Source organism: Biomphalaria glabrata, chromosome 1 (genome assembly GCF_947242115.1).
Source record: "Biomphalaria glabrata chromosome 1, xgBioGlab47.1, whole genome shotgun sequence".
Classification (NCBI taxonomy): Eukaryota; Metazoa; Mollusca; class Gastropoda; family Planorbidae; genus Biomphalaria; species Biomphalaria glabrata.
The window spans coordinates 52,486,646-52,512,533 of NC_074711.1; the positions used below are offsets into that span (position 1 = coordinate 52,486,646).

Genomic DNA, 25,888 nt, shown 5'->3' on the forward strand with positions numbered 1-25,888 from the left:
CAACTATTATCATTACGGCAATCTTCTATCATTGTGACAGACCAACTATTATCATTACGACAATCTTCTATCATTGTGACAGCCCAACTATTATCATTACGACAATCTTCTATCATTGTGACAGCCCAACTATTATCATTACGACAACCTTCTATCATTGTGACAGCCCAACTATTATCATTACGACAATCTTCTATCATTGTGACAGCCCAACTATTATCATTACGGCAATCTTCTATCATTGTGACAGACCAACTATTATCATTACGACAATCTTCTATCATTGTGACAGCCCAACTATTATCATTACGACAACCTTCTATCATTGTGACAGCCCAACTATTATCATTACGACAATCTTCTATCATTGTGACAGCCCAACTATTATCATTACGACAACCTTCTATCATTGTGACAGCCCAACTATTATCATTACGACAATCTTCTATCATTGTGACAGACCAACTATTATCATTACGACAACCTTCTATCATTGTGACAGACCAACTATTATCATTACGGCAATCTTCTATCATTGTGACAGCCCAACTATTATCATTACGACAATCTTCTATCATTGTGACAGCCCAACTATTATCATTACGGCAATCTTCTATCATTGTGACAGACCAACTATTATCATTACGACAATCTTCTATCATTGTGACAGACCAACTATTATCATTACGACAATCTTCTATCATTGTGACAGACCAACTATTATCATTACGACAATCTTCTATCATTGTGACACACCAACTATTATCATTACGGCAATCTTCTATCATTGTGACAGCCCAACTATTATCATTACGACAATCTTCTATCATTGTGACAGACCAACTATTATCATTACGGCAATCTTCTATCATTGTGACAGCCCAACTATTATCATTACGGCAATCTTCTATCATTGTGACAGACCAACTATTATCATTACGGCAATCTTCTATCATTGTGACAGTCCAACTATTATCATTACGGCAATCTTCTATCATTGTGACAGCCCAACTATTATCATTACGACAACCTTCTATCATTGTGACAGCCCAACTATTATCATTACGACAATCTTCTATCATTGTGACAGCCCAACTATTATCATTACGACAACCTTCTATCATTGTGACAGCCCAACTATTATCATTACGACAATCTTCTATCATTGTGACAGACCAACTATTATCATTACGACAACCTTCTATCATTGTGACAGACCAACTATTATCATTACGGCAATCTTCTATCATTGTGACAGCCCAACTATTATCATTACGACAACCTTCTATCATTGTGACAGACCAACTATTATCATTACGGCAATCTTCTATCATTGTGACAGCCCAACTATTATCATTACGACAATCTTCTATCATTGTGACAGCCCAACTATTATCATTACGGCAATCTTCTATCATTGTGACAGACCAACTATTATCATTACGACAATCTTCTATCATTGTGACAGACCAACTATTATCATTACGACAATCTTCTATCATTGTGACAGACCAACTATTATCATTACGACAATCTTCTATCATTGTGACACACCAACTATTATCATTACGGCAATCTTCTATCATTGTGACAGCCCAACTATTATCATTACGACAATCTTCTATCATTGTGACAGACCAACTATTATCATTACGGCAATCTTCTATCATTGTGACAGCCCAACTATTATCATTACGGCAATCTTCTATCATTGTGACAGACCAACTATTATCATTACGGCAATCTTCTATCATTGTGACAGTCCAACTATTATCATTACGGCAATCTTCTATCATTGTGACAGCCCAACTATTATCATTACGGCAATCTTCTATCATTGTGACAGCCCAACTATTATCATTGCGGCAATCTTCTATCATTGTGACAGACCAACTATTATCATTACGGCAACCTTCTATCATTGTGACAGACCAACTATTATCATTACGGCAATCTTCTATCATTGTGACAGCCCAACTATTATCATTACGGCAACCTTCTATCATTGTGACACACCAACTATTATCATTACGGCAACCTTCTATCATTGTGACAGACCAACTATTATCATTACGGCAACCTTCTATCATTGTGACAGACCAACTATTATCATTACGGCAATCTTCTATCATTGTGACAGCCCAACTATTATCATTACGGCAATCTTCTATCATTGTGACAGCCCAACTATTATCATTACGGCAATCTTCTCACTGTGAAAGTGTAAATATCGCCTTTACAACAGTAAACGTATCAATCTATATCCATGGTCGTAGCCAGGTTTTTTTTTCGGGAAAGGGGGGGGGGTTGGAGGGATTTTTTCCGCCCCCCCCCCGCGAATTTTTTTTATATGTATGTATGTGTGTGTGTGTACATAATCTTTATTACATTCGGACCCTTCATTCTTTCGGAAGACGTTTATTGTGTCCTAGAATAGGTTCTTCCTGGATTAGTGGAAAAATTGTAGACTCCTCGCAATTGCGATCGCGGGGTGGAGCCAGCCGCTAAGCACTATTTCTGGTATTGAAAGCCAACAAAATGCATATTCTGAGGTATCTACAGTGCATTTTTCTGCTATTAAAAAGTTTTATTTTAAAAACCTAATGTGCTATTCTTACTGACTAAGACCATCATGCGCCGTTCAGCCCATTTGCCGTCGAGCTGTTTCCACAAAATCTGTCACTGGCAATGTCCGAAGCCTCTTCCCACCTGCTCTGAGGACCTCCATGAAAGTGTGGCGCCAAGTTGTACTAGGATGTCATCGCAACTCTTATTATACGTAATTCATTTTGTCGGAGAACATGTCCCGCAAACCTCATGCGACGACGCTCTGTCACAATCTTACTAAGGGGTCGACTCCCAGTTTGGTATAGGATTGACTATTCACTGCACTTTATTAATGGAGCCCCGCCACTGGTAGAAATGTGTAACCTTTCTTGAATACGCTCTTGGAATTTGGTGATTGTAGTTTGCTTTAGATTTTATATCGAAAGGGGAAGTTTTATCGTCAAAATAATCTGTTGGGAGTTTTAAACTAAAAAATCTCAGAAGTTGTCTTTTTTAAATTCAAAACCCCATTTAGCTACAGTCATAGAATTTGGTAACTGTAGTTTGCTTTAGAATAATATTCAAAATAGAGGTTTTCCACCTCAAAACGCTCTGTAGGGGGATTTAAACTCAAAATCATAGAATTTTGAGTCTGTAATTTGCTTTTTTTTTTATATTGAAGAGGGGGGTTTATCGTAAATTTTAAAGGGGGTTTTAAAATCAAAATCTTCCTTAACTGTGCTCTTGGAATTTGGGGATTGTCGTTTGCATTTTTTTGTTTTGTTTTATAGAAGAGGGGGATTTAACTGCAAAAACCCCTGGTAAGGGGTTTTAAACTCAAAATCACCTGGTAAGGGATTTTAAACTCAAAACCCCCTGGTAGGGGATTTTAAACTGAAAACCCCCTGGTAAGGGGTTTTAAACTCAAAACCCCCTTGGCTGTGCAGGGGCAAGTGATGGTTTAGTATTAAAATTTCCCTTAAAATAAACTAAATCAAAACTAAAAATCAGTCACTAAATTCCGACCCCCCCCCCCCTTTGCAGGTTGGATTTCATTTCAGAGGGGAGTTGAAATTTGAAACCCAAACCCTCCGGCTACGCTCATGCCTATATCGATACTATTACAGATCATATCCAAATAATCTTTTTACATGTTAAGTAATAGAAACAATTTTTTTTATTGTGCCTTAATCTTCCACGACTCAATTTATGTTCAAGAGCTTAGAATCGTCTCCTACCAAAGTCTAGATTTGATCAGGGGTGGGCGGGGGGGAATTCGATATCAGTTTGGTCCATAAGCAATATGCATCTTACGAAAGAACTGTTGCAATACCGGCATTCACTAGCATTAAGAATTAGTTTAGGTATATTATTCATGAGATGAGTATTGATATACCTAACAATATACCTTTGCTAATTCCTAATGTTAGTGAATGGTGGTACTGCAACAGTCAGGTATTCGTTTATTTATAAGTGTATTACTGAGGAGAGTAAGATTTGATGAAATAAAAATTATTGTCATTCTTGTTTCAATTATATTATAAAGTAGCTGAAGGTGTTACAGACTTCTGGAATACTGCTATCCTGTGAGGCCATTCTCTAATAGTAACTCATGGCTCTACATTTAGCACAATTCCAAACATGTTCTAGCTACTTTGTTTAGTTGGCAAGTCGAACAGAAGTGAATCCAATGGGACGTCGGGAAGGAAATGATCAGTTCAAATAGTTCATTTGTCTCCCATTATTTATCACTAGGCTTTCAATTGGAGCACCTCACACAAGTCGCGATCCTACTCTAGAGGCAGCTCAATTCACACGAATACCCACTCTGCTTGTGTGTGAGTTGAAAAGAATTTAGCTCTCCAGAAAGAGTCTCTCACTCCCCCCCCCCTCAAATAACTCATGACAATTACAGGGAACAACCTCTTCCACTTTGTGTGTTTGCCACTTGGGCGATGTAATTCCTGTTTTGAAGAAAGTTTCTTTGGCTTCAGGGCCAAACTGCAATTTCCAGTGACACCCTTTTAAGTTCTTCTGACTCTCCTGAAGCTGGTCTGTACAGTACACTGAATGAAGAGGAAGCCTTATACTGAGTCGGACTTTTTTTTTTTTTTATAAAATAGACTTTTAGAGTAAACAATTTGGTGTACGGTGTAAGGTTAATTAGTTCCCTTCCATTTTTTGTTTAAATCTCCTGTACTTTTCTATCCCGGACCTGAAAAATAATTGTATCTCTGATTGTGGAGCTTTACATTTTTATAATGAAGTTTTCATTATTGAAATATCATTTTTTTCCCCGATTAAATGACCTGATTTAGTTTTATTAACCGGTAGACGTCAGTTTAGGTAACCGAAGACATCGCTATGGAGGTGGGCTGGTCGTGTTTTTTAAAGTAAATACAGCGTGGTGTATTAGGTCTACGATGAATTAGTCCTTTCAATCTGGCAGTCCTAGCTAGAGGTTGGCTCTATGTCCTTTCAATCTGGCAGTCCAAGCTAGAGGTTGGCTGTATGTCCTTTCAATCTGGCAGTCCTAGCTAGAGGTTGGCTGTATGTCCTTTCAATCTGGCAGTCCTAGCTAAAGGTTGGCTGTATGTCCTTTCAATCTGGCAGTCCTAGCTAGAGGTTGGCTGTATGTCCTTTCAATCTGGCAGTCCTAGCTAGAGGTTGGCTGTATGTCCTTTCAATCTGGCCATCCTAGCTAGAGGTTGGCTGTATGTCCTTTCAATCTGGCAGTCCTAGCTAGAGGTTGGCTCTATGTCCTTTCAATCTGGCAGTCCTAGCTAGAGGTTGGCTGTATGTCCTTTCAATCTGGCAGTCCAAGCTAGAGGTTGGCTGTATGTCATTTCAATCTGGCAGTCCTAGCTAGAGGTTGGCTGTATGTCCTTTCAATCTGGCAGTCCTAGCTAGAGGTTGGCTGTATGTCCTTTCAATCTGGTAGTCCTAACTAGAGGTTGGCTGTATGTCCTTTCAATCTGGCAGTTCTCGCTAGAGGTTGGCTGTATGTCCTTTCAATCTGGCAGTCCTAGCTAGAGGTTGGCTGTATGTCTTTTCAATCTGGCAGTCCTAGCTAGAGGTTGGCTCTATGTCCTTTCAATCTAGCAGTCCTAGCTAGAGGTTGGCTGTATGTCCTTTCAATCTAGCAGTCCTAGCTAGAGGTTGGCTCTATATCCTCTCAATCTAGCAGTCCTAGCTAGGGTTAGTTCTATGTCCTTTCAATCTAGCAGTCCTAACTAGAGGTTGGCTGTATGTCCTTTCAATCTAGCAGTCCTAGCTAGAGGTTGGCTCTATATCCTCTCCATCTAGCAGTCCTAGCTAGAGGTTGGCTGTATGTCCTTTCAATCTAGCAGTCCTAGCTAGAGGTTAGTTCTATGTCCTTTCAATCTAGCAGTCCTAGCTAGAGGTTGGCTCTATGTCCTTTCAATCTAGCAGTCCTAGCTAGAGGTTAGTTCTATGTCCTTTCAATCTAGCAGTCCTAGCTAGAGGTTGGCTCTATATCCTTTCAATCTAGCAGTCCTAGCTAGAGGTTAGTTCTATGTCCTTTCAATCTAGCAGTCCTAGCTAGAGGTTAGTTCTATGTCCTTTCAATCTAGCAGTCCTAGCTAGAGGTTAGTACTATGTCCTTTCAATCTAGCAGTCCTAGCTAGAGGTTAGTTCTATATCCTTTCAATCTAGCAGTCCTAGCTAGAGGTTGGCTCTATGTCCTTTCAATCTAGCAGTCCTAGCTAGAGGTTAGTTCTATGTCCTTTCAATCTAGCAGTCCTAGCTAGAGGTTAGTTCTATGTCCTTTCAATCTAGCAGTCCTAGCTAGAGGTTAGTTCTATATCCTTTCAATCTAGCAGTCCTAGCTAGAGGTTGGCTCTATGTCCTTTCAATCTAGCAGTCCTAGCTAGAGGTTAGTTCTATGTCCTTTCAATCTAGCAGTCCTAGCTAGAGGTTAGTTCTATGTCCTTTCAATCTAGCAGTCCTAGCTAGAGGTTAGTTCTATGTCCTTTCAATCTAGCAGTCCTAGCTAGAGGTTGGCTCTATATCCTCTCCATCTAGCAGTCCTAGCTAGAGGTTAGTTCTATGTCCTTTCAATCTAGCAGACCTAGATAGAGGTTAGTTCTATGTCCTTTCAATCTAGCAGTCCTAGCTAGAGGTTGGTTCTATATCCTCTCCATCTAGCAGTCCTAGCTAGAGGTTAGTTCTATGTCCTTTCAATCTAGCAGTCCTAGCTAGAGGTTAGTTCTATGTCCTTTCAATCTGGCAGTCCTATCTAGAGGTTGGCTCTATGTCCTCTCCATCTAGCAGCCCTCTAGAAAGTCTTGTTTCCATTGTTACCTTCAAAATTTAGCCTAAAGTTGTCACGCGATGTTTGCTAAGTCGTTCGTCATCCTTAATTGGGTATGATGTGCCATTGTTACACTTGTCTAATCATGGGATAGAACAGTTTAACTGTTAATTGAAAATCATGTATTTGGAATGGTAAGAATGAAATTAAAACGAATCACTAGCTCATTGGCCACAGGGAGAAAACTCAAGTTTGAATCAGAAAATGCGTAAGTTGATAACAGCTGACTGTGTCGCGGGTTTGATACCAGAATTGAATCAAAAGTTAATTTAAAATTTTTTTTTTTATTATATTGGAAGCTTATTAATATAAGTACTGTATTTTTTAAAATATATTTAAAATAATGTTTTTCTTGCTTAAAATCCTAATTGTAAAGTGGTGCGTGTCTGAGTAAGGGATATACTAAGGGGGGAGGGGGATAAGTCAAACCAGTTAAGACATGTACAAAGAGTTGACACTCCAACTGATCTTGTTCAGTTCACTCACTTTTGCCCCATGTTTTTTTTTTACTAACCGAATCGCTTAGATACATATAAATATATATATATATATATATAATTTTATCAAATGTTTTATTAAAATTACGTAGCATATGTTTACTCAGAAACATTTGACACCTCATAAAAATTTGAGAATAAAAATCTATAAAGGGAGTTATCGTTTCACTTAAACTCTTGCTAATTGCATCTGGATCAGACGTAATCATACAACTCACTACACTGGATCTGGTGGAAGTAGTGAAAAAGCATTTGAGAAATAGAAGTGCGATTAGAATGATTATGACCGTGCCGCTGATACAAAAACACTTTTTTATATGACCTCTATATTTATACATGTTAAATTTTTATAGTTTTTAATGGCATTTAATTTTAATTGTATCTAATGTGTAACACTTTTTGTCATTTAAATAAAAAATGAATATATTAAATATTGCTCATTTCATGATTTTTACAATTACTATAAGTTGGATAAAATGATCAGATGATGACAGGGGATGAAATGACCAGGGATGAAATGACCAGGGTATGAAATGACCGCGGATGAAGTGACCAGGGATGAAATGACCAGGGGATGAGATGACCGCGGGTGAAGTGACCAGGGATGAAATTACCAGGGTATGAAATGACCGCGGATGAAGTGACCAGGGATGAAATGACCAGGGGGATGAAATGACCGCGGATGAAGTGACCAGGGATGAAATGACCAAGGGATGAAATGACCGCGGATGAAGTGACCAGGGATGAAATGACCAGGGGATGAGATGACCGCGGATGAAGTGACCAGGGATGAAATGACCAGGGGATGAAGTGACCAGGGATGAAATGACCAGGGGATGAAATGACCGCGGATGAAGTGACCAGGGATGAAATGACCAGGGGATGAGATGACCGCGGATGAAGTGACCAGAGATGAAATGACCAGGGGATGAAATGACCGCGGATGAAGTGACCAGGGATGAAATGACCAGGGGATGAAATGACCGCGGATGAAGTGACCAGGGATGAAATGACCAGGGGATGAAATGACCGCGGATGAAGTGACCAGGGATGAAATGACCAGGGGATGAAATGACCGCGGATGAAGTGACCAGGGATGAAATGACCAGGGGATGAAATGAACGGGGATGAAGTAACCGGGAATGAGATGACCAGGGGATGAAATGACCGCGGATGAAGTGACCAGGGATGAAATGACCAGGGGATGAAATGAACGGGGATGAAGTAACCGGGAATGAAATGACCGGTCACCATATATATATATATATATATTTATGAATGTCTGAAAACTAAACTATAAAACTACGCAGTAACTATATAAAACTTTTAATCTCGTTTATAATAAGAGTTCCCCGGAGGAAGACTAAATAATGTATATTTAATTTAAAAAGAAAACGAAAGTTAGCTATTACAAGACTAAACAGACTCGCCGAACCTAATTTGAGAGCGATACGTGCATTGGGGAACATTTGATACGTATTAGTGCATTTATCATTAATATTATTTGAGATCTAAACATGACAGAATGACTCCACAAAGCCAATGTTTTTTTTCCGATGGAAGCTACCGCTAAAAATCCCACATTGATAATTGTTGTATATTTTAGTTAAGGTGTTTTCAAGTTTTAAATTCAATAAATATTTTAAAAATATATTGTAAGCCAAAAAAAAAAAGATTTTAGAAACAAACAAAATTCAGAAAAATAAATAAATAAATGAGTACAGCAAACAAAAACAAAACCAAAAAAAAAAAAATATAAAAAAAATATATGACTTAAAAAAATCCCAGGGACAATTATATATATATATACATTTTTACTTCTGTTCGTATGTTTTTTCAAAAGACACTGGCTTGGTGTCCAAGGAATGAACGCTTGATTCGTGTTCAATCATCCTGGAGACATTGACGGGTTTCTTCCACTGGGAACTCGGGGCTCTGATTTCATTAGATGCATACCGTTGATACAGCAAATAGGGCAACTTAATGAACACAACAGACTTTTAGGGGTCTCCACACACACAGTTGTTTTTTTTTTCTACTAGAGTACAGGAGATTCTGTGCTGTCAACTTGTAGGAAAATGAAATTATATTTACAGTTAATACACCTCGGTGAGAACTATCAGATTGTAAATATACAGATTAAATAAGTGGAAAAGATTTTTAGTTCAAATTATCCTTTTATTTCTAGAAAAATTCGGTATTAAAAAAATATTTTTTTAAATCCAAAAAGTGTATTGATTTAATAAAACTTTACTGAACGGCTTCTACGATTAATGATTCTTTTTTTTTATATTATACATACTAATTAATATCATAAATATGTGCTAATATTATAAATATGTGTAAATATTATACATATAAGTTAATATCATAAATATGAGTAAATATCATCGATATAAGTAAAACAATTGATTTGAAAGTAATTTTTTTTTTACGGAAATGTGGTTTTCATTGAATTGTTATTTTATAATTAGACATGAAAATGTTTATATGTGTGCACGCTAGAGTGTGTGTCTAGGTTATTGGCATAGATCCTGGCTGTGGCCACTGTGGCACAACGTTGAAGACATGTAAAAACAAAAACCTTCTCAAAATGACTGAACAAAACAACTTGAGGTTTAGAACCAAAGGTCTAGGAGTTGGTGCAAACGAATGAAAAAATAAGGTTGGCAGATTCTGTACTGCCCACTTTTTCCAATGTCTACATAGATCTAGGTGTATAACATGGGGCAGATTCTGTACTGCCCACTTTTTCCAATGTCTACATAGATCTAGGTGTATAACATGGGCGAAGCCAGTTTTTTTTTTTTTACAAGGGCGGGGCAATTTCATCCGTTTTCCTGTTTCTCTCTTTGCACACAAACATATATATATATATATATATCACTGGCGGATCCGGGGGGGGGGCGGTAAGGGGGGCGGACGAATTTTAGTAAAGAAAACACATTATTTGTCAACGAATTTATTAGTTATGTTAATAATATATACTAATTATTTGTATTTCAAACTATTTTTAGATTATTTCGCCCCCCCCCCATGTTGGCCGATTTGGTGGGGTAGAGAGGAGGCGATGGCATCAACCCCCCCCCCCCTAAACTTTCGAGGAGGGGGGCGGTCCAATTTATTTGTAGAAATCATAGCTTGTTAACAGATTCAATTAAATATCTATATAATTAAAACTTGTTAATGATATTTTAACCGATGTGTATATTTAGTTGTTCCCCTGTTAGCCGATTGAATGGGGGGGGGGGAGCGAATACATCTACTGCCCTTCCCACCTAAGCCCTTTAGGTGAGGGGGGGGCGGTCCTATTTTATGGAGAACTCATAGTTTGTGAACAGAATTTGTTGAATATTTATATGATATATATTGATGTTCTAACCCATTTATATATTATGTCGCACACAGACTCTGATCTCAAATTTCACCCTGGACCCCGCTGGGGGAGCTTACAGCGCTGCCCCAGACCCCCTAGCTATCAAGAGAAAGATCTCAACATGGCTGTTTTGTTTGTATTTTTTCGCCGAAGGTTTAGAAACTCTGTTTTATTTTATAATCCTAATATATATGCTTAGGGTTAGGGTTTACTGGGCGATAGGGTTAGGGAAACCCCCCCCCTCTTCATATATATATATGAACTCTTATAAATCAACAAAACAAGTTGGGTAAGGGGGGGGGGGTTAAAAGAAAGAAGCTAAACCATATTAATGAGTTTCTACTCTGTCAATGTTATTTAAACCTGTTAGAATATACTAAACATTTCATGCCATGACGATTGATGTTTTCTGACGCTGTGTTTGCTTTTTCATGTACTGGACAAGTCTAATGATACGGTAGTCGTTTATCTATTTATAGGAGGATTTTAAAAAAAATGGAGTACTCACTGCTAGTGTATCTGGTTCACAAAATACGTAAGTATTGATAAACTATGAATTTTAAAAAAATGGCGTAATCATTTCTACGTACTTTTAAAACTATTCCAATTATAGTACAAAATAAGTGTTAAAATTCCACCAATCAGATTGCAAACTCGCCATGGGATGACAGTTTATTTATATCTTTACGAAATAAATTAGCCGATTGGCCACCCATAAGAAACTCTGGTTTGACCATTATAATTTTTCAAAATGTATTTATCTTAAAATTATTTTTGGTCTATTTTGAACTTGCAATAGTGGCAATTCCGGTAGGTCTTCAGTGAAGAGATGAAAATAAATAAATAGATGTTCAGGAACAGTTTGCGCACTGTCTCATGCAGAAATCATTTGCTGGACTGCTACGATTAATTTGTGACAACATTCATATGTATATAATACTTATACAATATCAATACTATATCATTAGCTAGTCTTGACTAGTGTATTTTAATATTTCAAAGTCTGGATCTATATCACTAAACACATTTTTTTTCTTTACTCTGAGTAGATTTGACATGGATTTTTTGGGGAAAAAAATGGAGGTGGAAATCGGAGAGGGGGAACATTTTTTCCTTTTTTTAAAAAAATCTACCATTCAATAGTTATTACAAACAAAGTGATCCCTCTTCCAACAAGTCAGCAGCGTCATCAAGGAAGAATTATCTTTCAATAAAACAACAACATCTTTATTTGGTGACTTGTTTATATGTTTCTTATTTCGTTGTCACCAGGGATCAATCCATTGAACCCCCCCCCTTCATTTTCTTATGTTTTTTCTCTCGGTTCCAACGATATCACCCTAAGGTTTCACTCTCTCGCTCTCTTTCTGTCTCTCATTGTATCTTACTGATTAAAGAACCGCAATCAGATATTAAAAATCAACTCGAGTACAAAGAAGAGCTTACTGTGATATACTTATTTGTCTGGCCATCCGCTAGATAGGACATAATGGGAGAAGAACATTATAGACATAATTTACAGTTTCCACTATTCACCACCCATACCACACGTACACCATCGCGTGATAATTACATAATATCATTGTCACAATCTGTGATAATCGCATAAGTTGTTTGTCGAATTTTGTGATAAACTAGCACCATACGTGTCACGCTAGGAGATAAGCTTCTGCCTGCCACGTTGTATGATAATCACATGATATGCCTGTCACACTATATTATAATAAGATAATACGTGTGCCAAACTGTGTGATAGGAACACGGTGTAGCCAGGTTATGACAGCGTCTATAAAAAATACAATTAATTCAGTTTTTTTCTGAAGCGAAAAACCTTTTCTTAAAATTAGCTTCGTTTGGGGGAGATAATTGACAAGCTGCCTGACCATTTTTTCTCCCCCCTTATAATATGCGGTTCCACATAGCGAACTACGGGAAAAAAAAAGACGCCTCTGTCTAAGAATGTTAGGAATACCCTCTGGCGTAGGAATACATCAGGGGCGTAGAACTACAGGAGGATAGAAAAAAAGGGGAGGTTGTGAGGTAAAGTAGGGCGAGATCTTCTTCAAGAAGCTAATCCGCGGACAGTCTAATCGCGGTGTCCTGTCGTGTTAATATCATGCAAAAAATTGATCTAAAAGCGGATGTGACCGCAATGGCCACGGAGATGTCCGCAAGGATAGGTTGTTTTTTTTTGTGTGTGAGTGATCTGGGTAATCTAAGTAATTTGATCTGGTGTTAGACTGATATTAGGGGGGGGGGGGATACACTATTTGTTGAAACATGGGGACGATTCTCTGCGTGTGAGAGAAACAGAGAGAAAGAAAGGGAGAAAGAGATAATGGGAGAAAAAAAGAGAGAGATAGAGAATGGGAGAAAGTGAGAGAGAGAGAGAAAGGATTACCGTATCATTAGCTTTATTACAGCACACATACCCAAACAAGGAGATTGAATGTAATAATCCTTTAACTTTAAGGGGACTTAAGTCTATCAGATACTCTGGTTAGCTACATACTTTACTTTTTATCTTTCTACAGATTGCCTCCCTTGTGCTCACCAACTTGGGCGTACTCACTGTACAGACAACCAATTCAGAATAAATTCCAAACTTAGAATCAAAGTTGAAGGCATTACATTAAAGGTGGTATGTCTTTTTTGTTTAGTTTCAATGTCTTACGTAGTTACCGTTACTAGGTGGACTAATGAGGTAGAAGAGTTTGTGCAGTACATGTAAATGCCTGATAGAATTACTAGTTTAGCTCTGAACTCTCACTCAAGATCTTAATTAGACCATCGTTTTGATGCAACCAACTTTGACCATACTATTTTTGTCTTTTAGATCGAAGGTTGAGATCAAGACATTCTATAGTCTATCTATCTATCTATCTATCTATCTATCTATCTATCTATCTATCTATCTATCTATCTATCTATCTATCTATCTATCTATCTATCTAACTAACTATTCTATCTATCTATCTATCTATCTATCTATCTATCTATCTATCTATCTATCTATCTATCTATCTATCTATCTATCTAACTAACTATTCTATCTATCTATCTATCTATCTATCTATCTATCTATCTATCTATCTATCTATCTATCTATCTATCTATCTATCTATCTATCTATCTAACTAACTATTCTATCTATCTATCTATCTATCTATCTATCTATCTATCTATCTATCTATCTAACTAACTATTCTATCTATCTATCTATCTATCTATCTATCTATCTATCTATCTATCTATCTATCTATCTATCTATCTATCTATCTATCTATCTATCTATCTATCTATCTATCTCTCCACCCTTTTGGAAATCTGGATGATCGAGTGGTCTCTTGGCAAGTTGGCCTAGTCTTGTTTTTAAGCCTAGTTGTCGTGGTTTGTGCCTTGGTCAGAGATGTCCATTGTCTGGTCATACTTTATTCATCATTTGCTCTACTTGTGCCGCCATTCTCATATATATGGCATGTTTTTGTTTTGTTTTTACATTTTTTTAAATATTGAAAGCCTGGATGCATTTGTTTAATGATGGATGCGTCCTTTCAACAATGAACTCCTATGTCCATTAATACCAGATGACGTCAACCTAATCCACACGCATGTCTAATAAGAAGGCATTAAACAAATTAAATCGTGTCTCCAGCTGGGGATTAGAAGGGCATGCAGCCTCGCCAACATTCTTTGCAATCTCTTCAAATGAGGAAGTTAATGAATGCATTTATTTTCTGTTTCACTTATTTATCATTTACTTTGTATCTATTATTATTATTATTATTATTATTATTATTAAAACCTGTGGTCGAGGTGGCTGAGTGGTGAAGACATTGGCTTCCGAACCGAAGATTCTCGGGTTCAAATCCCGGTGAAGACCGTGATTTTGAATTTCGGGTTTTTATGGGCACCCATGAGTCAAGCCAACTCTATCGGTACCTGAAACTAGTTGGGGTGAAGCAAATGAGGTTGGTCGTCGTGCTAGCCTCATTAAACTCGAGATCTAAACAGAATGAAACTTATAAACAGGCGAAGTATTGACAGCACCAATTTGTTTTTTTAAAAATATATTTACGAACATAATTCACACCTACAAATACACACACTCACACTCACACTTTCTCACTTTCACACACACACACAGTTGGGGGGGACTCTAATGACAACATGGAGTATACCGCATGACACTCCAGAACTTAATCATGGGCTGCTCAAACACACACACACTCACATGCACGCAAAGACATATTTATACACACACACCCCTCTCTCTCTCTCTCTCTCTCACACCAACAGAAGCACAAAACACAATGCCGATAGGGAAATAATTTCTACTTGCACGAAAAAACACGAAACGAAGTCATTCCTCGACAGACCGGCTCGGTCCTTGGCTTCAAGGTTTCAGAGGGAACACAAATACAAAAAAATAAACAACACAAAATCTTTTTTTTTTTGTAAAGATTCTCAAAGTCTGAAGTGGCTCATCTCTGTGTGGAGTCTGAAAAGTTTGGGTCAGAAAATATTTCATGAAAACTTGGAGATAATGTCTCATGAATTTAGTCATTCTGCTCTGCAAGTAGTTATGTTCTCTATAGGATTTCCTTCTTTTATCGACTGTCAGAGCATTTCACTACGGTTCAAACCTTTTTGCAATAACAATATTATTCTTATTAATATATTGTGTTATTTTTTCAAAATATCTTCTTACACTTTTTTGTCAATGTTTTCTTTATTTTTTGTTAATTCAAATAAAACATTCGCCTCACTTCTCCCTCTCTCTCTCTCCCTCTCTCTCTCTCCCTCTCTCTGTCTCTCTCTCCCTCTCTCTCTCTCCCTCCCTCTCTCCCTCTCTCTGTCTCTCTCTCCCTCTCTCTGTCTCTCTCTCCCTCTCTCCCTCCCTCTCTCTGTCTCTCTCTCCCCCTCTCTCTCTCTCTCCCTCTCTCTCTCCCTCTCTCTGTCTCTCTCTCCCTCTCTCTCCCTCTCCCTGCCTCTCTCTCTCCCTCTCTCTCCCTCTCTTTCCCTCTCTTTGTCTCTCTCTCCCTCTCTCTGTCTCTATCTCCCTCTCTCTGTCTCTCTCTCCCCCTCTCTCTCCCTCTCTCTGTCTCTATCTCCCTCTCTCTGTCTCTATCTCCCTCTCTCTCCCTCTCTCTGTCTCTCTCTCCCTCTCTCTGTCTCTCTCTCCCTCTCTCTCCCTCTCTCTCCCTCTCTCTGTCTCTCTCTCCCCCTCTCTGTCTCTCTCTCCCTCTCTCTCCCTCTCTCTCCCTCTCCCTCCCTCTCTCTCCCTCTCTCCCTCTCTCTGTCTCTAACATACGGTCATTTTAACATTCTCCTACAGCTATTGTTTGTAAGTATTTGTTTCTTCCATTCCCTTTCTTCAGCAGTTTCTTTCACTACTTCCCTTCAAATTCTTTTTCCTTTCCTTTGTGGAGACCTTACCTCTTCTCTAATCTATCTCCTCTATTCTAATCTTGATCTCTCTTTTATCCTCTTCTTCTCTCACTTATTAGCTGTCTGGTCGCGCGGTATGCGCTTAGGACTGTCATGATGATGTATCGAGTTCGAACCCAGCCCACTTCGTTGCCCTGACGTCCTGCAGGATTTTGGACTAGGAGGCAATCATCTTTAAATCTGAAGGCATGCCCCAAAACTTGTAAATCAAAAACATCTTCTCTTTCCCTTTCAACATTTTTGTTCTATCTTTCTTTATCCCCAAAACATTACTTTATCCCCAGTTAGCTAATTTCAGTGAACTAGTCTCAATAAGCATTACTTTATCCCCAATTAACTAACCTCATTGAACTGGTCTCAAAAAGCATTACTATATACACAGTTAGCTAACCTCAATGGCCTCAATAAGCATTACTTTATACACACTTAGCTAATCTCAATGGCCTCAATAAGCATTACTTTATACACACTTAGCTAATCTCAATGGCCTCAATAAGCATTACTTTATACACACTTAGCTAATCTCAATGGCCTCAATAAGCATTACTTTATACACACTTAGCTAATCTCAATGTACTGGTATCCAAAGCCTTATTTTATCCTAGGTCCTAGATAGCTTCAACCTCTCTGTACGGCTCTCCCATACCTCTCCAGATGGTCACCATAACCTCACATAATAAATAATTATATACACAAACTTATCTTAGACGACGGTTGTCATTACGTGATATGAAAAGATTGGATTCGCAATATCGCAGGACACCAGTCTCGAAATACGATCTTGATCATTGCGTCTCAAGCTATTTAAACAACTTTTTGCTTATTTTATTGAAGAACATAATCATAAATGTTTTTAAGTTAAAAACATTTTTATTTCTTTAATTATATACGAGTCTACACTTTCGGGGTTTTAAAAAATGATCAGGTCATAACAAACAATTTAATATTCGCTTAAAATGTTTATAATAATAAAAAAAAAACAACACCTAAAAACATAAGCTAACTTTCAGATATTTTCTACGCCTATTCAAACAATGTTTTTTTTTCTATGCAATTACAACCATTAGTGTTTCCAAAGCATTTTAAGACTATTTATGTTTTTATTACTATTAAAACAATTGTTTTCTAAGCCTATGAAAATACTTTGTCGTTTGATTATACCTATCAAACCTATAGTAATAAATTACACTTAATATAAGCTTTGTTTTTTTTAAAGTATTTTTTTGTCTTGTACTAGTTATCCAGATGTACTTCTTACATTGAATAAGTCTTAATGACGCCTGGACGTATGACACTAGCAAGTTAGTACCTTCCCGGTCTGGTACTAAATAGGTCTTCAAGTGACCTTATCTCAATGACCAATCTTCCTCCCAATAGATTGTGAATTTATGCTCTAAATGTCTGAGCTTCTGGACGCTTTCTAAATGAAATTAAGGCCTTTGTGGACTTTGCTCTGTTCAAAAGTCCAGACTTCTCTGCGAGTTTAAAGACATCCAAAGATTAGAGAAAAAAAAAAGTCACGAGATTGGTAGACCAACAAAAAAATGTAATTGTAATAATAAGAACCAATGTAAGCTGTCAATGTCAGGAGTAGTGAGAGAGGAAAGAAATGAACACTTAAATAAAGATAAGAGAATTCTTCAAGTTGACTCCAAAGGAAATCAATTAAAGAGGAAGACAGAAGAAAGAGTCGGCCATCTGCAAGCGGCTTGAAGCCATCTTCTTGAGCAGTGACCGGGGGAAATATTGGTCAGGACGACAGGATTGGTTTTTAATGATCTGATATGTCATCGGTGTTGAGGTCTAGGGGAGGGAAAATGGGGGGGGGGTCGACCTGGGAGGGGGCACTAGTAGCCCTTAGACATCCGCCAGTTACTGCTGGTATTTTGATGGTGACATTTTGGTTTAGACGAGGTGACAAATGGCAGGCTGATGTGTCATTTTTTGAGCTAGCATATGGCCTGTTAAACACCGGTGTCTTTGGAAGGCATTAACGATGGCTCGAGTCATGACACATTGTGATGTCATTTGGTGACTTCTTTTTGACATTTAGACATTCACACGTCGGAAGGTAAAAAGGGATTTATTGATATACGACATGTAATCAATTTCAACGTGTGGACTTTCGGTTTTTCAACTCGGGCAATTAGTGCAGGGGCATCTCATTAATATAGGGGCATCCCACTAATACAGGGGCATCTCACTAATGCAGGGTATCTTTCTAATACAGGGGTATCTCACTAATGCAGGGGCATCTTTCTAATACAGGGAGATCTCACTAATACAGGGGCATCTCACTAATACAGGGGCATCTCACTAATACAGGAGCATCTTTCTAATACAGGGGCATCTTTCTAATATAGGGACATCTCACTGATATAGGGCATGTCACTAATACAGGGGCATCTTTCTAATACATGGGCATATCACTAATAGAGGGACATCTCACTAAAACAGGGGCATCTCATTAATACAGGGGCATCTTTCTAATACAAGAGCATCTCACTAATACAGTGGCATCTCACTAATACAGGGGCATCTCACTAATACAGGAGCATCTCACTAATATTGTTGGCTGCCTGGTCAAGTGGTATGCATCACGATAATACAGAGCTGGAACCTGCCCGCTGCCATGCACTTCCGTGCTGCAAGAATTTGGGCTAGGATTTAATGTTACTCTTATCTGAAGGGATATCCGACAATTATAAATCAATCAAACATAAATCACAATTAAAATTGGGCTTGGGCAATCAGTCAAATGAAGAGCATATCATTCATAATAAGTCATAAGCAGCTAACAGTTAATCAATGAAAGATGAGGATAATTCATAAGCATATACAATTATTCAGGGGCACACGCCTACTGTGTATGGTTATAAGCCGAGAGTTTATTGAAACCTCGACTATTGCTATTTGTGTTTTAATATAGTTATAAGTGTTGGGCACTTGGTCATGGGCAGCAGCCTGGGTAGAATTAAATCACTTCTGCGTGACATCCATCCATGACTATGTCTTAATTAGGTTTAGTCATGTGTCACATGTAGCCATGATTATGTCTCAATTAAGAATTGTCGTCTGAGACATCCATTCATGATTATGTCTCAATTAAGTATTGTCGTGTATGACATCCATGATTATGTCTCAATTAAGTATTGTTGTCTGAGACATCTATCCATGATTATGTCTCAATTAGGTATTGTCGTGTGTGACATCCATCCATGATTATGTCTCAATTAGGTATTGTCGTGTGTGACATCCATCCATGATTATGTCTCAATTAGGTATTGTCGTGTGTGACATCCATCCATGATTATGTCTCAATTAGGTATTGTCGTGTGTGACATCCATCCATGATTATGTCTCAATTAGGTATTGTCGTGTGTGACATCCATCCATGATTATGTCTCAATTAGGTATTGTCGTGTGTGACATCCATCCATGATTATGTCTCAATTAGGTATTGTCGTGTGTGACATTCATCCATGATTATGTCTCAATTAGGTATTGTCGTGTGTGACATTCATCCATGATTATGTCTCAATTAGGTATTGTCGTGTGTGACATCCATCCATGATTATGTCTCAATTAGGTATTGTCGTGTGTGACATTCATCCATGATTATGTCTCAATTAGGTATTGTCGTGTGTGACATTCATCCATGATTATGTCTCAATTAGGTATTGTCGTGTGTGACATCCATCCATGATTATGTCTCAATTAGGTATTGTCGTGTGTGACATTCATCCATGATTATGTCTCAATTAGGTATTGTCGTGTGTGACATTCATCCATGATTATGTCTCAATTAGGTATTGTCGTGTGTGACATCCATCCATGATTATGTCTCAATTAGGTATTGTCGTGTGTGACATCTATCCATGATTATGTCTCAATTAGGTGTTGTCGTGTGTGACATCTATCCATGATTATGTCTCAATTAGGTATTTCCAAATGTTGACTTTATTCAGCACATGACTTGATGAGATTGAACATACACATTAACAATTACATGTACTTTATAACCAACAACTGATAAGGTATTAAGTAAAATGAATATGAGTCAAGTGGGTTTAGATTTTGAGGTACTGCAGGCTCTTTTTATTCACATAGCTTATATCAACTCACTTTGTCTGGTAGGTTTTCTCCCTTACCCATTCTCGTATCAAGCAGCACAATTATTGATTAGCCAAGACAATATTGAATTAATAAAAGAATTGATTACTTGTTTTTAATTATTTTGTTTAATACCCAGAATGAAGGACAATTAATCATTCAGTATTTACATAATGGTTAAATATGTCAGGTTTCGTCCCCTTAAATAATTGTACACGTTTTTTCTGCCACACACATTCTCAGATCAAGTTGAAACTTTAAACAATTATTTAATATACCATAGATAACATCATTCAATTAACAAATTAACCAACAAGTCAATACATTATTAGTGATTATTATTTTATATAAAAGAAAGAGGAATAGCTTGTACATTAATGAGAAATGTAGTTGTAAGTGTGGCATTCTTTCCCTTAGATAAGCTTTGTTTTGTAAAAAAGGATGATTGAAATGCTTTGCTTGTTTTGAGGGTGGAGTAAAGAGTCAGTTAGGTGAAGTACATTCAAAGCAATAGCGGAATAAAGGTAAAGAGATGGTACACTGAGAAAGGTATACCTAACGGGTGTATACAAGCGAAGTAAATGTGAAGTATGGCGTCCAGTAAAAGAGGATGTACAGGTAGATCTTTAAAAAACATACAAAGCGCTTGATAGTAAGTAGCTCTTTCTGATAGGCTTAGACCAGACTTTTTTGTTCAAACTTTCCGATAGTGAAATGTATATTGTGTATGGGACTCACCTGACAAGGTAAACAAGACCAGGTGGCAGTTTGAGTAATTTTGTAAAGTTCTGGACAAACTGAAAACCTGTTGCAGTGTCCACTCTGTTGGAAGACATTACAGATATTTAAGATAATCTATCTATCTATCTATCTATCTATCTATCTATCTATCTATCTATCTATCTATCTATCTATCTATCTATCTATCTATCTATCTATCTATATATATATATATCTATTTATCTATCTATCTATCTATCTATCTGTCTGTCTATCTGTCTGTCTGTCTATTATATGTATATCTATCAAATTGTTTTTGTTTAAATACATTCTGCTTACAGATTTTCATAATGCAAACACTGTCACAGCATTAAATAACACATGCATGACTAAGGCCAACACACACATACATATCACTTTTTGCTAGAGATAAAATTTGTCTATAGGACAAAAAAACAACGAAACAAAACATAAAAACAACAAATTCAATGAACTTTATGAAGAAATCACATCCTCCAACAGAAAGCATTGCCAAATAAAATACATCTTATTATATCTAAAGTCATTTGCTTAACACACAAAATGTAAAAAAAAGCTATTTAAAAAAAAACAATTTTCTGTTAGATTTTTACAGACAGGAATAATTTGACAAAAAAGATAAGATTTTCTAAGGTATCTGCTATTTCAACCTTTTTCTTTTTTTTTTTTTTTTTAAGGAAAAAAAAAAGTCTGTGAATCTAATGATGCTAAAGGTTGGGACTCCTAGCACAAAGTCCACTAAATATGGATTTGAAAGTCCTGAGGGCAAGAGATTTTGTTTTCTTTTTAATGGATGGAAGGAATCTTGCAGAAAAAAAGGTATAATTGCTTCACGGCCATTTTCTTTGTCATTATTTTAACTCTGTTGCCGAGGGGTTTTCATTCCGATTCGCCTTACTTCGAAGACAGCGGCCGGGAAGGAAGAGAACGGAAAAGGAAGGGGAAAAAAATCAATGGGCACGTAACTCCAGTCTCCCAGAGTTTCGTCTGCTTGTTGTGTCTTCAAGGGAAACCACCGTGATGCCCTGCACAAATCCTAGGGCTTCTTCCTCTCGCCGTGAGTCCGTGGCCTGATGCTGTGAAAGAAACCTTACACACTAGCCACGGCTCTCACTTTATCATCAAAATATATAAAAAAAAAATCAAAAATCGAATGTTCCATAGAAAAAAAACCCATAACAACATTATTTAGAATTAGTGTTAAAATGAAATAACACTTCGTCAGTACTAGATCAAAGCTGAGCGCGGGGTCAGAGGTCAGTGTGTTAGGGAGATCCAGCCTCATATTGCCTTACAGAATGGGGGGGGGGAGGCTTTTCATGTTTTGTTATAATCAACTGCTTTACGGGTGAATTAAATTTGTGCTTGTGTATATGGTAAGGGCAATAAAAGAGAGAATTCTCATCATTGGCCTCCTTCAGTCGTAGAACGACTATGGTTCATCTCGCACTAAGTGAAATGAAAGCCTGGGCATTGTTTATGGTCGGAACGTTGTCGCCCACACTTTGTTAGGGTTACTTTGTTACAAATCAATATTACTAAATACTTTGACAAGATATTGTACACACAAAAAAAGACACCTTTTTGATCTTTCATAACACACACACGTTTCCGGTACAATTCCTTTCAGAAATATTAATGAAAATGAAAAATCAACACGAGGGCGCGGTGGCTGATTGGTAAGGCGCTTGGCTTCCAAGCCTAGTCTACACACCTTTCTGAATCCATCCAGCTCACCCCTGACATTAGTTGGGGAAAAGTAAAACGGTTGGTCGTGTGCTAGCCATATGACACCCTCGTTCATCGTGGGCCACAGAAACATATGGCCATTACATCATCTTACCTACAGCTCGCAAGGTCTTATAAAAATGAACAAGCCTCTCTTAGAAGCTTTTTCTAACGAGGTCGTGGACGTCTAGAGAATTCTCCTCCTTATTGAAGCTTTCAAATTCCATAGAACCAACAAAAAAATAATAATTTTAAAATACCTCAAACGTGGAAAGGGGAGACAGTTTAGTTCATATACATAGAAGATTTTAAGAATTCAGTAGGTACTGACAATGTTTTAAAGGGGGATGGCATACTGTTTAGAGATTAGGTGGAAATACGTAAATTGTTTCTCCATGGAAGGAAATCTAAATGTCACTGGATATACAATTCCTAAGTATGAGGTATAAATGTCACTGGATATACTGTTCTTAAGTACACGTCTAAGGATGACGTCTAAACCTCATTGGATATATTCTAAAGATGACGTCAAAATATATACATATTTGAATGACGTCTAGATAATGCTCGGGTATACATCGAATACCGATGCATTTATAGTTCTTCTAACTTTCCACTAGACATTTGAAACAATCGCACACAATTGATCTTGCACGCTATCTAATATTTGAATGAAAACAGACATGCGTCTTTTGAATTCACGGTAACGCAGAGTTCTTAGAACACGAGTACTTTGATTAGTCTAAATAAAAAAACTAGTTGGCTTAGTCAAGATAAGTATTAGTAGTATGAGATCAAAACATGTTTGTTAATAGACATGTCTCCTAGCATTTTAAACGTGACATGTCTCCTAGCATTTTAAACGTGACATGTCTCCTAGCATTTTAAACGTGGCCAGCACTTGTATGTCGTTTTCAATGTTAAAATTAAAGTCCATCGATTGGCTCCCTTTGGTCGTCAGCTCAATGTGTACACTCGTTTCAAATGTTAGCTGGAAACCATTCCGCCAAGAGCATGTCCAATACCATTATTAATATTTCATGCACCAATTATAGAAACATTTGAACAGGGAATGTCGATAAAGGTCTCTCTCAAGAATTTCCACTATCAGTTAAACATAAAATTTGGTTCTAGGTTCTGTAATCAAGAGAGAAGGCAATCTTCATAAGGCTGATCTTCATAAGGCTGAGGCTATTGCAAACTTAAGAAGACTTGGTTCCTTTGTTGTATTTATTTTAAATATTCCACAGTGTTTCCCACATGTATAACGGAGTGTGTGTTGGATTGCTTGAAATCAAGTTTACATTCATTGAATATATTTACAAAAATGCTTTAAATCAAGTCTACATTCATTGAATATGTTTATATAACTGCTCGAAATCAAGTCTACATTCATTGAATATGATTACAAAACTGCTTCAATTCAAGTCTACATTCATTGCATATGTTTGCAAAACTGCTCAAAATCAAGTCTACATTCATTGAATATATTTACAAAACTGCTCAAAATCAAGTCTACATTCATTGAATATGTTTGCGAATTATCAATGACGGATCGGAGCTTAAAGTTTTCTTACTTTAAATTTTTGACCATGTCACACCATGTCCAGACATGTCCACACTGTCACCACTGGCCCCAACGCCTTTACCTACAGAATGTGTGCCACATGGCCTCCTATGCTTACGTTTTCTACCACTGGTCACACTCGCCTCACAGGGTTCCTCTCATTATCTCAATGCCCTCACAGGGTCCATTGCATTATCTCAATGCCCTCACAGGGTCCCTCTCATTATCTCAATGCCATCACAGGGTCCCTCTCATTATCTCAATGCCCTCACAGGGTCCATTCCATTATCTCAATGCCCTCACAAGGTCCCTCTCATTATCTCAATGCCCTCACAGGGCCCATTCCATTATCTCAATGCCCTCACAGGGTCCCTCTCATTATCTCAATGCCCTCACAGGGTCCATTCCATTATCTCAATGCCCTCACAGGGTCCCTCTCATTATCTCAATGCCCTCACAGGGTCCATTCCATTATCTCAATGCCCTCACAGGGTCCCTCTCATTATCTCAATGCCATCACAGGGTCCATTCCATTATCTCAATGCCCTCACAGGGTCCCTTTCATTATCTCAATGCCATCACAGGGTCCCTCTCATTATCTCAATGCACTCATAGGGTCCATTGCATATCTCAATGCCCTCACAGGGTCCATTCCATTATCTCAATGCCCTCACAGGGTCCCTCTCATTATCTCATTGCCCTCACAGGGTCCATTCCATTATCTCAATGCCCTCACAGGGTCCATTCCATTATCTCAATGCGCCGCACAGGGTCACATTATCAGCTGTCTCTGCGCCTCACATGGTTCATTCCAATTATATCTATGCGCCTCAAAGGATCACATTATCAGCTGTCTATGGGCCTAATAGGGTCACTCCCATTATCTCTATGCGCCTCACAGGGTCACATTATCAGCTGTCTATGGGCCTAATAGGGTCACTCCCATTATGTCTATGCGTGTTGCAAAATCTCTAGGTCGCAACTTGGTTTGAGACATTGTACTCATACTTAATCTTCGGAATCCAAGACATTACCCAATTGACTGCAGAAAACCTAGAAGTCCTACACTCGGCGCTGTTTGATCTCAGGAATGTTGGTTTTCAAATTGCTTTCTGTTTCACTTCATTTCAAGACCAAAATAAAGTGACCAAAATCTAGTTCATATCTTTCTTACCATAAAATGCAACTGGCACTTCAGATACTTGACATTAATTCAAATATTGATTTCTAAGTAATTTTTTTAAAAAGTTAGAAAATTTAAAAAAATTGTAGCTTTTTTTTTTAGGTCAACCTACCCAACAATGTCATGAGATCACTTGAAACGTATAATGTGAAGTCACCTGAATAACGAAGATGTCATGAGGTCACCTGCCTCATAAAGATGTAATGAGGTCACCTGCCTCATAAAGATGTCATGAGGTCACCTGAAAGATGTCGAGAGGTCACCTGCCTCATAAAGATGTCATGAGGTCACCTGCCTCATAAAGATGTCATGAGGTCACCTGCCTCATAAATAT

General features: G+C 37.8%; 1 protein-coding gene across 1 annotated transcript in view; it reads right to left on the reverse strand.

Moving 5' to 3' along the window:
• LOC106079945 (receptor-type tyrosine-protein phosphatase N2-like) overlaps window positions 1–25,888 on the reverse strand; it is a 293,472-nt gene that overhangs the window by 122,173 nt on the left and 145,411 nt on the right. Inside the window, exon 8 of the mRNA XM_056043460.1 lies at window positions 21,056–21,139. Within this exon, the coding sequence (XP_055899435.1) occupies window positions 21,056–21,139 (84 nt within the window). The remainder of the gene's footprint in view (window positions 1–21,055; window positions 21,140–25,888) is intronic.